At 50.9% G+C, this 15,704-nt stretch overlaps 2 protein-coding genes across 15 annotated transcripts in view; both read left to right on the top strand.

The window, feature by feature from the left end:
• The first annotated feature begins 108 nt into the window (after positions 1–108).
• Positions 109–5,325, top strand: PRR3 (proline rich 3). 2 transcript variants are annotated; one of them, XM_006103934.3, is made up of 4 exons: positions 109–711; positions 1,190–1,252; positions 3,645–3,935; positions 4,170–5,325. In XM_006103934.3, exons 1-4 carry the CDS (start codon positions 618–620, stop codon positions 4,274–4,276), a joined length of 555 nt encoding a protein of 184 aa, XP_006103996.1. In that variant the 5' UTR covers positions 109–617; the 3' UTR covers positions 4,277–5,325. The 2 variants fall into 2 exon arrangements, with proteins under 2 accessions (XP_006103996.1, XP_014301775.1); XM_014446289.2 differs by lacking the exon at positions 1,190–1,252 and having other exon boundaries at positions 110–711.
• Positions 5,326–12,983: 7,658 nt separating this feature from the next.
• The window catches only part of ABCF1 (ATP binding cassette subfamily F member 1), a 14,961-nt gene continuing 12,240 nt past the window's right edge, over positions 12,984–15,704 (top strand). For 8 of the 13 annotated variants that reach the window (XM_023745158.1, XM_023745157.1, XM_023745156.1 and 5 more), the window contains exon 1: positions 12,984–13,330. In XM_023745158.1, coding sequence (XP_023600926.1) covers positions 12,999–13,330 — 332 coding nt within the window. In that variant the 5' untranslated portion in view covers positions 12,984–12,998. The remainder of the gene's footprint in view (positions 13,331–15,704) is intronic. The other 5 variants (XM_014446278.2, XM_023745162.1, XM_006103928.3 and 2 more) reach the window with 1 other exon arrangement.

Here is a 15,704-nt window from a genome sequence, read left to right as displayed (position 1 = left end):
GGGGGAGAGTCACTCCCTCCCGGAGCGAGTCTCGAAGGTGGGGGGTCCCCGCACGTGGGAGGCCGCGGCACCGAGAGGGCGCGGCGGCGGCAAGGAGGCGGCGCGCGTGGGAGGCTCGCGCCCTTCGTCACGGGCGCTACCACCGCGCCTCGGAGGGGGAACGCTCGTCCGCACCGCCCGGCGCGCCCGGGAGGAGCCGCCGCGCACCTGGGGGCGCCCCGCCGACCCGGTTCCTGGCGGAGGGTGAGGAGGAGCCGCCCCGGTCCTCAGCGCCGGCTCGGAGGGAAGCCCGGTGACCGGCTCGGAGGGAGGTCAGAGGTCACGCCGTGGTGCCTCTTGTTACCATAGTAACCGGGGCCGGATGTGCGACCTGCGGATGCGACCGCCCTCGGGCCGAGCGCGAGAGCCCGGGCCGCGCCGAGGAGCGGTGGGCGTCCTGCGGGGCAGGAGGCCGGGCCTTCGCGAGCGCGGCGGGGGCGGCGGCGCGGGGAGGGTGACGTGAGAAACCGCACAAAGGCTCCCGCCGCCTCCCGGAAACTCCACGGGGCGCCGCTGCCCCCGCCGCCGCCCCGGAAGCGGAAACAGAAGCCCGCGCTCCCGGCCCCGCCGCCGCCACGATGCCGAAACGGAAGAAGCCGACTCCGCTGCCGCCGCCGCCCCAGGTGCCCGAGCGGGAGGAGGCTGGGGACGAAGGCGACGGGCGGCCTGCGGGTGAGGAGCCGGGAGCGGCGCCGGCGGCGCGAGGGCTCGGCGGACGGAGAGGGCGCCGCGCCGGGTCGGCGTGCAGGGCCTCCGCGGAGCCCGAGGCGTGCTCTGCCCGGACGCCCAGCTTCAGGCCGACCGCGACCCGCCGGAGGCCGGGAGGGGCGGCTAGAGAGGGTGCGGGGTGCGGTGGCCGGCGGCCCCTGTGGCCGGACGCGGGGTGTGGGCGAGCGTGCCTGCGTGTGCGGGGAGAGAGCACCAGGAATCCCTCCGCATCGTCCCCCTGGGCCGAGTCTCCCCTTTTTGTGGATCCCGAAAACTTTTGCAGAGCAAAGAGCACATAGATGGGGTGAAAACTCCTAACACTGCTACGAATTCCCCGGTTTTACTGGTTGGATTGAAAAATGAATAATACCACCAAAACCTAAGAGCAGGTTGTCAGCCCCTTAGTTCATTATAATGACCACATGTTTGTGTCTACTCTCAGGACCACCCAGCCTTCTGGGCCCTCCCCCCATGGCCAATGGAAAGCCTGGTGACCCCAAGTCAGGTGAGGAGGAGGGGGCCCAGGCCTCTGATTAGGTCCTGGAGAAGGGAGCGAGGGAGGGACTAAACCCAAAAGGTCGGGATTCAGGACCCAAGTGAAGAGATTTTGTGTATTCACGGATGGGAAAACTCAAATATTATAGACTCCATGCATTCCCAGTTACAATACCTTTTCTTTGTGGAAGTAAGAATTCGGCATTATTGTATGGCGATGCAAAGGATCGAGGTAGAGATTGCAAAGCCAGTCCTGACGTGGGAGGGCAAGGCTCGCTCTTCGCTAGTTACGATGTGGTGGTGGCGCGAGGATAGGCGTGTAAGTCAACAGAACAGCATTGGGCCTCATCAGCCCACGCATCTGTGGACACTTCATTTATGATGAAGATGGAACTGAAATAGTGGTCTTTCTAGCAAATGAGACTGGAGTAATTGGTATTCATGGGGAAGATGAAATTTGACCTGTTCATACCACATACAAACATCGATTCCAAGTGGAATCTCGATCTAAGTGTAAAAGGTAAAGAAATAATTCTAGGAAATAAATCTATCTCACGGTCTTAGAATAGATAAGCATCCTTACACAGGAAACACACATTGACCATAAAGGAAAGATTTGTAAACGGTACCACATTAGCAAATATAAACTTCTGTTAATCAAATGACACCATTAAGAAACGAGAACAGCCCTAACCGGTTTGGCTCAGTGGATAGAGCGTTGGCCTGCGGACTCAAGGGTCCCAGGTCGATTCCGGTCAAGGGCATGTACCGTGGTTGCAGGCACATCCCCAGTGGGGAGTGTGCAGGAGGCAGCTGATCGATGTTTCTCATCGATGTTTCTAACTCTCTGCCCCTCTCCCTTCCTCTCTGTAAAAAATCAATAAAATATATTTTTTTTAAAAAAGAAATGAGAACAGTAGGAGATGCTTGCAATAACTGTGACCAATAAAGCACTCATATCTAGAACATAAAGAACTCTTCGGGACAACCTGTCGGAAAAGTGGGCAAAGGACTGAATAGCCACCTCATTAAAACCAAAATCTAAACGGCCAAAAACATGTGCACAGTAACATCATTAGTTGACAAGTAAATGCAAGATAAAAACATGCCGCTTTGACATTGAAAGGCTAGAGCGCTGTTAGTGGGATTGTAAAATGGTGTAGCCACTATGGAAAACAATATGGAGATTGCTCAAAAAACTAAAAATATGCCCCGCTGGGGTGGCTCAGTGGTTGAGCGTTGACCTGTGAACCAGGAGGTCATGATTGCATTCTTGGTCAGGGCACATGTCTGGGTTGCAGGCTTGATCCCCCAGTTGGGGCAGGTGCAGGAGGCAGCCAATCGATGATTCTCTCTCATTGATGTTTCTATCTCCCACTCCCTTCATCTCTGAATTCAATGAAAATATATTTTAAAACAAATTTTAAAATAGAACTACCACATGATCCAGCAGTTCCACTTCTGGAAAGCAGGATCTTGAAGAGATACTTGCACACCCATGTTCATAGCAGCACCATCTACAATAGCCAAGAGATGGAAGCAACCCAAGTGTCTGCTGACGGCTGACTAAACGAAATGTGGTGCATTCATACCGTGGCCCCAAAAGTAAAATCCTGTAAGATGCCAGCATGGACGAATCTTGAGACCATTATGCTAAGTGTAATAAGCCAGTCACACAAAGACAAATACTGTATGATTGCTCTGATATAAGGTGTCTGAAGCAGTTCAATTCATAGACACAAAGTAGAAAGGTGGTTGCCAGGGGCTGGGAGTTTAGTAGCTATAGAGTTTCAGTTTTGCAAGGTGAAAAAAAGTTCTGGAGATCGGTTTCACAATCGTGAATTTACTTAACACTACTGAGATGTACACTTAAAAATAGTTAAGATGGCAGGTTTTATGTTACACATTTTACCACAAAAAAACACGAAAAAGCTTTTCACACTCAGCAGATGCCAAAAATGAAAAAGATTGATAATACCCGGTGTTGTCAAGAACTGCTGGTGGGGGTATAAACTGATACAACCACTTTGGAGAAAGTTTGACTTTATTAAACTTGAGCATACATATACTCTAGGACTCAGTAATACCTCTGCCAGGTATATACTCAACAGAAATGCATACATGTTAACAAAGACATGTATAAAAATGTACATAGCAGCAATTTCAGTTATAGCCCAAATTGGAGCCCACAAGGGGGGTGACTTCTGGAGTGTTGAGGTTCTATTCCTTCACCTGGGTAGTGGAAACAAGTGTTTACTTTGGTCTTTGGTGATAATTGAGTTGTGCACTTGAAATTGGTGTATTTTGTGTATGTGTGTATAATGTACTTCAATTTTTAAAAATCGGCGTCTTCGGATTAGGTTGGCCATTGATCACCTTTCCGTGGTTCTCTCTCTGTCTAGCTCTCCGCAGAGGTCGCCCAGGATCAAGGGGACTGATGATCCCACCACTGCTCAGCCTCCCGCCTCCTCCCCGCAGCAGAGGCCCGGTGTGGGGAGGCTTCGGCCCCAGGTCTCGCCCATATGGTCGCAGTTGGTGGGCGGTCAGTGCTGAGCCTCCTTTTCCTGGGCCAGACCAAGGTAGTCCCCCCAGGGGAGGCTTTCACGAAGAACAGAGACATCCTCGAAGGCTCAAAAGCTGGTCGCTTGTCAAGAAGACCTGCCCCCTTGAGGATGAACCCCAGGTTATGGAAGGTGAGGTCACTTGTTAATGCCTGTATACATCGGGTCCCCATCACTCAGGGCGACCAGGACTCTTCCCTGGTCCTTCTGAAGTGGGAGTCGCTCTGAATGTTTTTCTCCCAGGAGAAAGACTACCCTTCCAGAGTGCCTGGGAGGGGCGGAGAGCAGGAGGTCTGACCGCCCTCCTTTCTGTTACATTGTTCGCTTTCTCACGCTTTAAATTGCCTTGTTTTCACTTGTTCACAGACAAATCTAACCGCCCAGTCTGCCGACACTTTGCCAAAAAAGGGCACTGTCGATATGAGGACCTCTGTGCCTTCTACCACCCAGGCGTCAACGGACCTCCTCTGTGAGCCTGCCTTGCCGGCGGAGCTGGAGGGAGCCCTTGTGACCTAGCGGCCATGAATTTCCCACCGCCCTCCGTCACCTCCCCCATTTGGGGTTCAGAGTTGTGTTTCATCACTGGGGTGAGGTAGGCACTCTTTCTGCTGATCCAGCCTCCAGAGCCTCGCCTTCAGGCCCCCATCTCTGCTCCCTCGGCTGCCTCCTGGGTCCTCTCCCCTCGCCACTGAGTGCGGAGCAGGAGACGCACTGGCTGCTGCCTCTTGTGCGTCTGTCCCGCAGCCCGCTGCTGCCCTCGAGTCCTGAGCCTGGAGCAGTTTCCTCCCACCCTCTGGCTGCGTGTCTCAAGTCCCCCATGTGCGAACCCTGCCCCCTGTTGGCAGCTGCTCTGAGGAACTCCCAGGTTGTCTGGCCTGGGGTCAAGTTTGGATGACAGACAGTCCCTCCTGAAAGGCCACTCGCCTGCTCTTGGATCCCGTAGTTCGCCGGCAGTCGCGTGGCTGTGATCGCTGTGCTTGGTGAACACGCACCCCCGAAGCCTTTCTCAGTGTCCGTGGCATGTCTGTGGCTTCTCCACACTAGAGTTTCTGCCAAAACCAGTGAGGCTCTTGGTGCCTCTCGGCTCCCCGCACCCCAACAGGGAGCACTGGGAACTTCCCGTGAGACTGCCTCCCTGGCCTCCCGTTCTTCTGGGGTCACTTTTTCTGGGTCTGACCCGGGCCCATGAGGTGTGCGCTAAGCCTCTGGTGGGCCCACCCTCTTCCTCCACAGCCGTGTTCCTTAGCCCAGTCCCTGGGAGGCCACAGGCCTCCGTGTGAATTCTGTGATCTCCACCCGGACAGTCCTGCCGCCCTCTCCCCACCTTCGTCCCTGCTGCCGGTTGTTTTCTGTGAAAACGGCAATGAGCAGACTCAGTCTTGAACTGGCCCTGAGGACGGGTCAGGAGTTGTGTGGACAAGAGGGAGGGTAAGAACCGCTGGAGAACTGAAAATGAATTTTGTTTCTTTTTAACGTTTTTTACATTAGTAATAAATGCAGTGGAAACCAGCCTCTTCCTGAATCCTGGGCTGTGGTCATCCCCGGAGGCGCGGGGGGCTGTCCTTGAGACCTGTGTTGGCTTGGTTCATAGGTGGGCATGGAGAAGGCAGCGCTTAGGTTCCCTCCAGGCCGGAGGGCCCCTCAAACGACCGGCCGCGTTACATTCACGGTACGGTTTTGTGGGAGGGAAGCACAGCCAGGTGTCGGAGTAATTGGGAAGCTATTGCTCTGCCTGCGGGGTGGTGGTGACAGCGGTGCATGGTGTCTGGAGTGCCTCTGGGCCAGGCAGTGCACTCGGCAACAGAAATCCCTGAGCTGAAACCAATGAATTGGAAACCCGCAGGGGGAGACGTTTACCAAAGGGTCACAACTGTGTACGTTAGACCTGCTAATAGTGCTGTAAAGCAAGACATGCCCGGCCAGGGTGGCTCAGTGGTTGAGCATCGAGCTGTGAACCAGGAGGTCACCCACGGTTCAATTCCTGGTCAGGGCACATGCCCTGGTTGTGGGTTCAGTCCCCAGTGTGGGGCATGCAGGAAGCAGCCCATCAATGATTCTCATCATTGGTGTATCTGTCTCTCCCTTTCCCTTCCTCTCTGAAATTAATGAAAATATTTTATGGGGAAAAAAGTGAGATGTGAAGAAGGGGAGTATGTGATAAAGGGAACCTTGGGAGATGACCCCTGGGGCCAGCCAGCTCTGAAGGACAATCGGGGTGAGGTGGGAGAGTAGTCCAGGCAAAATTTTAAGAAAAGAAGCCTTAGGAGACTTTCAAGCAGGTCAGCACCAGATTAAACTGGTTTTTTCAAAAAGATCACCTCGGTGTGGGGACCTGTCCAAGCCTGGAGGTGGAGCCGCAGTGGTAGCATGGGCTGGGAGTGGAGTGGAGAAGGGGACTTGGAATAAGGTCAAATGCAAGTGTTTAGGTTTCTCGGGGTAGTTCTGACTTGCGTGGCTCAGTGCCATTTTAAAAAGAGGTATTGAGACAAGCAGCAGGATGCCACTACCTTTTGAAATGGTTGTGTTTGGACTGCCTTTTTAAAGGGGAGATATTAAGTAGGTGAATATACAGTCTGGTATTCAGATTAAAATGCATAAACCTGTTACCTGCATATAGGTGGTGGTTGAAGCCCTGAGCACAGTTACACTATTCACTCTGTAAACATTAAGCGCCTACTATGGCTCAGTATATCAGCTTCAAGTTCAATTGTAACAGAAACCAAATTCTCTCACAAGTCGAGAGGTAGATGGTCCATGGCATGTGTGGCAATCCTTCCACCACAAGTTCCCTGAGGGTTACCTCCCCCGAGATCTCAGCTCCGCAGTCCCTGGGGTCAGTCCAAAGCGGAGCCCCAGTGTGCTCATCCATGCTGCAAGCCTCAGGCTGCAGGAAGGGCGGCGCACACCAGCTGTCTTGGACGGAATTCCTCCAGCCGACAGGATATATGCCACTGGCTGTGAGTCCCGTGGCCAGTACCTCGCTCCAGGAAGCCACGTGCTGAGCGAAACGTTGGACTTTCAGCAGGTGACAACGGGGTAGGATTCCTCCCTGCTAGCGTTTCCGGCTGTGGTAGAAAATAAGAGGAAGTGGCAGTGCCCTTCCACCAAAGACCACCAGGGACGCCTACTGTCAAACAAAGTTGTGTCTATTAACTCTGAAGAGGTTACTCATTACAAAAGGGTTAGGAATGACACGGTTGGGGGAGGCGGGAGGGTCCAGGAAGCAGGGTTTGTTCTGGATTGGGAGCTGTCAGGAAGTAAGGGCAGTTCTATGATTGCACATTTTAATCTCATTCCGGAAGGAGGAAGAAACATGGATAAAGCTGTAAGGGTAAAAAATAAAATTAAAAAGCAGCCGTCACTCATTGTAGCCAAGAGGGGGCTGTTTAGTATTGAGTATTTATGGCTCACATGGTGACATAGTTTTTGTCCATGCTTAAGCAGGCTCATGAACTTTGGTCTTCATCACTCACAGAATGACCATGTCTGCCCTTGGCGTTCTGCAAGGTTTACAATGAACATGAGAGCATCCAGGCCGGCTGTGAGCACCAGGCTACTTTCCAGTTATCAGGGCCTGTTTTTCTCAAAAGCAAACATTGGTTGTGATTAATGATGCAAAGGATACAAGTGGGGTATTACATAGAGCATCGGTTCTCAACCTGTGGGTTGAGACCCCTTTGGGGGTCGAACGACCCTTTCACAGGGGTCGCCTAAGACCATCGGAAAACACATATAATTACATATTGTTTTTGTGATTAATCATGTTCAATTTGTAACAATGAAAATATATTCTGCATATCAGATATTTACATTACAATTCATAACATTAGCAAAATTACAGTTATGAAGTAGCAACGAAAACAGTTTTATGGTTGGGGGTCACCACATGAGGAACTGTATGAAAGGGTCACAGCGTTAGGAAGGTTGAGAACCACTGACATAGAGGATAATGAGGGGCTGCTCGAGACGGGTGGGCGGAGAGGCCTGTCTGGGGACCTGTGGCTGGAGTCCCCTGAGAGGAGAATGCCCGGTGGAAGGAAGAGGCCCAGAACGCAGCCTTGAGGAAAGCTGACAGTAATGGCCAAGCCTGGATGGCCGAGGCTGAGCCAGACGGGAGGGACGCCGGAGAGCCTGCCAGGCACCGCGCTGAGCTCTTCGTATGTGTTGTCTTACCGAAGCCTCACTCGTTCAATGAACACTTTAGTGCCTCCTCTGAGCCAGGCCCCGTTTTAGGAGCTGGGGGTATATCACTGAAAAAGACAAAACCCTGGCCCACACGGCGCTCAGTTATTGAGGACCATCACCAATAAGGGCATGTGGAATATCATCTGTCATAAGGGCTCTGAAGAAGAGTGAAGGCAGAGGCTGGAGGTCACTTGCCAATAGAGGAATAAAGCCCGAAACTAAATGAGGAAGCAGCCGCATGAATGTTGGGGGAAATGCATTCCCGGCATAGGGAACAGCACGGGCAAAGGCCCTGAGGTGGAAATGCATCTCAGTGGAAGTAGAAGACCAGTGAGGCCAGCCTGGGAGATGAGATCAGGAGCCCTGACGGGCCAGGCCATATATAGCATTGGGATTTTCTTCTGAGTGATTTGAGCAAATGGTGCACATTTTAAAATTTCTACTGGCCCTGGCTGGGTGGCTTAATGGCTAGGAGCTTCGTCCAGTACACGGGAAGGTCCTGAGGGGCTCGAATACTGGTCAGGCACATACCCAGGTTGTGGGTTCAGTCCCTAGTCAGTGTGCATATGGGAAGCAACCGATTCCTGTTTCTCTCTCACAGGGATGTTTTTCTACCTCTCTCTCCCTCCCGCTCTAAAGTCAATTAAAACAAAATAAAAATAATAAATAAAACTTATACTGACTGAAGGACAGACTGGAGAAGGAGAATAACAGCAGGGAGAGCAGTCAGGAGGCCACTCCTGTAGTCACAGGAAAGAGGTGGCTTGCTCGGGGGCAGAGGTGGAGAGAAGCAGGCAGATTTAGGATGTGTTTTAATGTCTCAAGTGATGACAACTCATCTTTCTAATTGCTCAGTTTAGAAACCTTTGAGTCATCCTTAATTTGTAATATCTGACATCCAATTCATTCATCAAACCCACAGGCTCTTTTTAAAAAATATATCCAGAAATCAGCCCTGCCCCCACTTCCACTACTATCTTCCTGGTCAGAGTCACCCCTGACGGGTCTCCCTGCTTCTGCCATCCTGCCTACCTATTCCCTCAGTCTATGCTCAGCACAGCACCCAAAGTCATCCTTTTATTTTGTTTTTTATCTATGCCGGGCTGGGGTCTCTTCTCCGCGTCCAGCACGGAGAGAGAGAGAGATGTTGGAGGTGCTTTTGGGATTAGAAAAAAATGAAAACACAGACACAAAAATAGAACAAAAGCTTGGGCTGGGTGTGGCGTCTGCCCTCTGACTCGAGGGACAGGCACAGAGGAGTTTATTAAATACTCGAATAACAGGAAGTTACATCACATCTGGGTGGGCCTTGAGTTCCTGGTGACATCATGAGATCCATCCCCTTAACACTGGGAGGGAAAGTCAGACTGAGTGACGTCCCAATCTCTTGATTAAGTCCACCCCCAGGGCGTGGACCTGCCTTCGCTCTGAGTTTCAGCCACGTAATTAAACCGAGTGTTTTTTGCCAGCTGCCCTTAACATTTATCCTCACCCGAGGATATTTTTCCATTGATTTTTAGGGAGAGTGGAAGAGAGAGGGAAACACAAAAAGAAACATTGAAGTGAGAGAAACACATCAATTGGTTGCCTCCTGCATGCACCCTAACCAGGGTCTGGGCCAGGGAGGAGCCTGCAACCAAGGTATGTGCCCTTGACCAGAATCGAACCCTGGACCTTTTGGTCCGCAGGCTGATGCTCAATCCACTGAGCCAAACTGGCCAGGGCCAAAGTCATCCTTTTAAAATGTAGGCCAGGTCAGGTGACTTCTCTGCTCAAAACCTTGTAATGACTTCTGTTTTAGTCAAGAGTAGAAGCCAGTTCCTTAAGATGACCTGAAAGATCCTGCCCAATGCAGACCCTCTGTGCCTCGCTGCTCACCTCTCCAGCCCTGGCTGCCTCCCGCCACGCTGGCCTCCGCTCTGTGCTCCTCAGGGACGTCCAGGACCCTCGTGTGGGAGTCCCAACCTGTCCCTTCTGCCGGGAGGGCTCTTCTGGAAATCCATGGGGCCAAACCCCTTTCTTCAGGGCTTTGCCTTAATTTCATCTCACCAAGGCCTCATGAACAGTCTCTTTAGAACAGTGGTTCTCAACCTTGGCTACACATTAGAATCACCTGGGAATCTTTTTTAAAATCCTGATTTCTGGGCCTCATCCTCCGGAAATTCTGTTTCTTTGTTATGGGGTGGGGCCACAACATTAGTAACAAAGAAACAGAATTTCTGGAGGATGAGGCCCAAAAATCAGGATTTTAAAAAGATTCCCAGGTGATTCTAATGTGCAGCCAAGGTTGAGAACCACTGATTTAGAACTATGACCTGCTCTCCTGATACTTTTTACCTTAATGTCTATTTTCTTTTTTCCATAGCATTATCTCCCTCCTACCGATATAAGCAGAGATCCTTGCTTTACTTGGTTATATCCCAAGACCCTAACTAAGTACAAGGGTACCTTGCACATCCCATGCACTCAAGAAATACATTTTTAAAATAAATGAGTGAAAATAAATAAATAAATAAATAAATAAATAAATGAGTGAAACAAACATGGCTTGCTGATGAGGAGGAGGGATGGAGAGACTCTCTCAGTTTTAGCCCAAGAATAAAAAGATGGTGTGATTTCTTTCTTTCTTTTCAATTTTAGCTATTATTTGTATTTGGTTATTTAAATTTATTTTAAATTATAGTTGACATACAATAATATTAGTTTCAGATGCACAACATAGTGATTATACATTTATATACCTCACAAAGTGGTCACCACAAGTCCAGTACACACCTGACACCACACAGAGTTATCATATTGACTATGTTCCCCATGCTACACTTTGTATTTTATTTTATTTTTTTAAATATATTTTTATTGATTTCAGAGAGGAAGGGAGAGGGAGAGAGAGAGAGAAACATCAATGATGAGAGAGAATCATTGACTGGCTGCCTTCTGCACGCCCCACACTGGGGATCCGGTCTGCAGCCTAGGCATATGCTCTTGGCCAGAATCAAACCCGAGTCCCTTCAGTCTCTATCCACTGAGCCAAACTGGCTAGGGCCCCATGCTGCACTTTAAATCTCCCATAACTATTTTTATAACTGGAAGTTTGTATTTCTTTTTTTTATTGATTTTTTTTTCAGAGAAAGACAAACATCGATGTGAAAGAGAAACATCAATTGGCTGCCTCCTACACATCTCCTACCAGGGATCAAGCCCTGACATTTTGGTGCACAGGAGACACCCAGCCAACTGAGCCGCACCTACCAGTGCTGGAAGTTTGTATTTCTTAATCCTTTCCCCTTTTCCACCCAGCCCCCCTCCAGCCCCTCTGGCAACCATCAGTTTGTTCTCCAAATCTGAATCTGAGTTTGTTTTTGTTTTGTTTGTTCATTTATTTTGTTTTTTACGTTCCATATATAAGTGAAATCATATAGCATTTGTTTTTCTCTGTTTGACTTACTTAATTTAACATAATACTCTCTAGGTTCATCCATGTTGTCACAAATGGCAAGATTTCTTTTTTTTTTTAATATATTTTTTAAATTGATTTTGAGAGGAAGGGAGAGGTAGAGATAGAAACATCAATGATGAGAGAGAATCATTGATCAGCTGCCTCCTGCACGCCCCCTACCAGGGATGGAGCCTGCAACCTGGGCATGTACCCTTGACTGGGATCAAACCGGCACCCTTCAGTCTGCAGGCCGACACTCTATCCACTGAGCCAAACCAGCTAGGGCAGTTTTTGTACATATTAATTTGAGATGTTTATCAGAGATCTCAGAGGGAATGTCCAATAAGCAATTGGATTCCTGAGCCTGAAGCTTAAGGAAGTTGAGAGCAACAAGAGACATGTGGGGATCTTCATCAGTTATGGATGGCATTTAAAGTCATGAAACAGCCCGGCCAGTGTGAGTCAGTGGTTGAGCATGGACAGGAGGTCATGGTTGGATTCCCTGTCAGGGCAGGAGCTGGGGTTGCAGGCTGAATCCCCAGTAGGGGCGTGCAGGAGGCAGCCATCAATGATTCTCATCATTGATGTTTCTATTTCTCCCTCTCCCCTCCTCTCTGAAATCAATAAAAATACTTAAAATTTTTTAAAAAATATATTTTATTGATTTTTTACAGAGAGGAAGGGAGAGGGATAGAGAGTTAGAAATATCAATCAGCTGCCTCCTGCACACTCCCTACTGGGGATGTGCCCGCAACCAAGTTACATGCCCTTGACTGGAATTGAACCTGGGACCCTTGAGTCCACAGGCCGACGCTCTATCCACTGAGCCAAACCGGTTAGGGCTAAAAATTTTTAAATAAAAAAAAATAAAGACATGAGGCATAGGTAATAGATCCAGATAAAGAAGGGTGTCAAATAATGGGCCCCAAAATATTTCAACATCTAGTCTTCAGGAGGAGACACCAGGAAGAGAGGGAAAAGCGGAGCCACTGAGATGGAAAGGAACCCTGGGGAGAGCCCTGTCCCTAAAGAAAACGAAGGCAAGAGGGAGTGGCCATTTGTATTACATGCTGCTGGGAGAGAGAAGGGTAAGGACGGACACTGACCTAATCAGCTGACCCTTAGCAAGGGCGACTTCAGGCCATGTGGGGACAAAGGCAGGACCTAGTGGCTTAAGGAGACTGGGAGCGGACGGGCTGGCAGGCACGTGCTCCCACACCTGCTAAGCCTTAGCAGCTAAGGGGTAGTGTTAGAAGTGAACCAAACCTCGATGTGGGTGTATATATGCCAGAACTTACCAACGGGGACGCTTTGCAGTTTGCCTGCCAATTTATTGTATGTGCATTCTATTGTATACTAACCTAGTACAGCTTTTACCAAAAAGGGGGGCTTAAGCTCCACCGCACCATGTTAGGCTTGGAGTGGACACCTCAACACCAGACCGACAAGCCTTGGAAGGCGGACTGCGCCTTTCTGTCCCTACGCAGACGTAAGGGGCTGGTCGTAAGTAGCAACCACTTTTTTAAAAAAGGTGCGTCCAGGCCTTCCTTCCTACTAGTCAGAAATTAGTGATGCGGCGTCAGGAAGCCCCGGAGCGTGGCTTCCCAGACCTTCAAAAACGCTCTGCCAAGGTCGGAGCCCGCAGACCACGCCCGCCCGCGCAGGCCACGCCCCATAGTCGCAGACACGCCCCCAAGAGGACGCTAAGGCGCGTACGTGCGCCGCCCGGGGGCGGGGTCGGCGTGGAGATGCTCCTCTGTTCAGAGACCCACGCTACCGGAAGCGGAAATAGCACCCGGCGCCGCCAGAGTAACCATAACTGCCACCGCGATGCCGAAGGGTCCCAAGCAGCAGCCGCCGGAACCCGAGTGGATCGGGGACGGAGAGGGCACGAGCGCCGCAGGTGAGGCTCGTGGGCCGGGAGGCAGCGAGAGGGGAGAAGAGTGTACCTGCTTTAGGAGAGGGCCGCGGCCGCGCCGGCCCTGCGGGCTACTGCGCGTGCGTGCATGGGGCGGAGACGTTTGCCCCGGCGGGTTTGGGGTGGAGGCGACGGGAAAGGTGACGCGTGTCGCGCACGAGCTTAAGTGGGACCGGGTAAGAGAGGAGGAGGAGCATATGGAACCGAGGGGCAGAGGGGAGGACTGAGAAAGCCCTGGCACCACACTGTACACCTCGCAGACAGATAAGCTGGCCTGGACCTCCCGCCGCCGCCCGCGCGACCGCAGGCACAGCTCCTTCTCTGGGGGACGGCTCCTTCCTGGCTCTTCCATAGGCGCCCGAGTGAAGATGCTGGTGTTGGAATGGGGGTTAAGGTTTACTTGGAAACAGCGAGTGTTTGTTGAACACCTGCCTTTAATTAAGTACTATATATACTGTAGTTTGGAGAGGGGAGGAAAAAATATAAAAGACATCCTCCCAGGCTGGAGGACACTTCAAGGGGGAGGTAAAATGGGCACAATTCATCGCAGTAGGTACACAGTGATTCGTTTTACAAGCATTATTGGATGCCTACTGTATACCTGGTACTGTGCAGAGGAACTGGGAATGTAGTAATCTATATCTATGTCCTATATAATAAAACCCTAATATGAAAATAGACCGAATGGCCGAATGACAGGTCGCTGTGATGCACACTGACCACCAGGGGACAGACGCTCAACACAGGAGCTGCCCTCTGGTGGTCAGTTGTGCTTCCACAGGGGGAGCACCACTCAGCCAGAAGCCCAGGACATCCCCCAAGGGGTCCCGGACTGCAAGAGGGCGCAGGCCGGGCTGAGGGATACCCCCGCAGTGCATGAAATTTCATGCACCGGGCCTCTGGTATATATATAAAAGGCTAATATGCTGAGTGTCAGACTGTTGGACCATTGGACTGGTAGCTATGATGTGCACTGACCACCGGGGGGCAGACACTCAACACACAGGCATGGAAACATGGAGCAGACTGATGAATCTCAGGGGAGGGGGCAGGGCGGGAAGAGATTAACCAAAGTTCTTACATGCATGCTAGAGGCCTGGTGCACCGGTGGGGTCCCTCGACCTGGCCTGCGCCCTCTCACAATCTGGGACCCCTTGGGGGATGTTGGACTGCTGGTTTTGGCCCAGTCCCCCCAGGCCAGGCTGAGGGACCCCCACAGGGCCGGTTTCAGTGTGATCCCTGCACGCCACGTGCACCAGGCCTCTAGTAAAAGATAAGCCTTGCTGGCCTGGCTGGTGTGTCTCAGTGATTAGAGCATTGGCCTGTGTAGCGAAAGGTCACAGGTTCGGTTCCTAACCAGATTGGGGCGCATGTGGAAGGCAACCAATCAATGTGCCTGTCTCTCTCTCTCCCTCTCCCTACCTCCTTTCCACTCTCTAAAAATCAATGGGAAAAATATTCTTGTATGAGGATTAACAACAACAAAGACAAGTTAGTGAAGACCTTGGGGGGGGGGGTGTAAGGGTTAGGAGGGGGGAAAAGGAGGGGATGGAGATATCTTTAATACTATCAACAATAAAAAAGTAATAATAATTTTTAAAAAAGAAGCCTTGCTTTGAAGGGGCAGCCAGTCCAGTGGAGGGGACAGAGCATGGATCGGACAGTGGTTGACTGTTTGTGAGTGAGCTTGGGAATGCTGCAGGGCTGGGAAGGGAGAAGAGGCACCTACTCAGACGAGTGCTGGGAGTGTCAGCAAAGGCCCCCCCCGGCGTGTGTGAGCGAAGTTCCATTCTTAGAGGATCAGTATGAGTTTGTCAGGGGAAGAGTATTCCAAGCAGAGGAAGATGTGTGTGCAAAGCTGGTTCCCACAACTGGGTGAACGATGGAGTTGGAAAGATGTGCAGGATATAGGTAGTGAAGGCTTTGTACGCTATTCTGAGGAGTTTAACCCTAAAGACATTAAGAAGGTGGACCTATTGAAGCGCATAAGGAAAGATACAGTCAGTTCACCCTGGCAACGCTGAGCAGTGGAGAATAGCTTGAAGGGGTGGCGAGTGGAGGCAGGGAGACTTTTGCAGCTTCTCGCTGTGACCCAGATGAGACGAGGTAAGGAGTGAGCCAAGGTGGTGAAGACTAAAAAGTTACCACAGAAATGGCATTGACCAGAACTGGAAACTGGCTGATAAGTACCTCAGTGGGGAGGAGAGTATTAATGAAAAGTAGTATGGGCTGTAGGGTGGGGAGTGGTACGAGGTAGGTTTTTTATCCTGAATTGGAACTTTCTGTGGGATTTCTAAGAGAAGATGGCAGGGGAGAGAGATCTATGCTAAAAGGGAAGATACAGGCGAGTGTGGTTGGA

The sequence above is a fragment of the Myotis lucifugus genome, unplaced genomic scaffold (assembly GCF_000147115.1).
Source record: "Myotis lucifugus unplaced genomic scaffold, Myoluc2.0 scaffold_521, whole genome shotgun sequence".
In the NCBI taxonomy this organism is placed as follows: domain Eukaryota; kingdom Metazoa; phylum Chordata; class Mammalia; order Chiroptera; family Vespertilionidae; genus Myotis; species Myotis lucifugus.
The sequence above is the reverse complement of the archived record's forward strand: the minus strand, read 5'-3'. Positions and strand labels throughout refer to the sequence as shown.

Bases quoted from the DNA above. Each gene is read 5' to 3' on its own strand.
- PRR3 (XM_006103934.3), top strand. From the start codon at position 618: ATGCCGAAACGGAAGAAGCCGACTCCGCTGCCGCCGCCGCCCCAGGTG. The intron at 712-1,189 runs GTGAGGAGCCGG...GTCTACTCTCAG, and splicing joins AGGCGACGGGCGGCCTGCGG to GACCACCCAGCCTTCTGGGC. The intron at 3,936-4,169 runs GTGAGGTCACTT...ACTTGTTCACAG, and splicing joins TGAACCCCAGGTTATGGAAG to ACAAATCTAACCGCCCAGTC.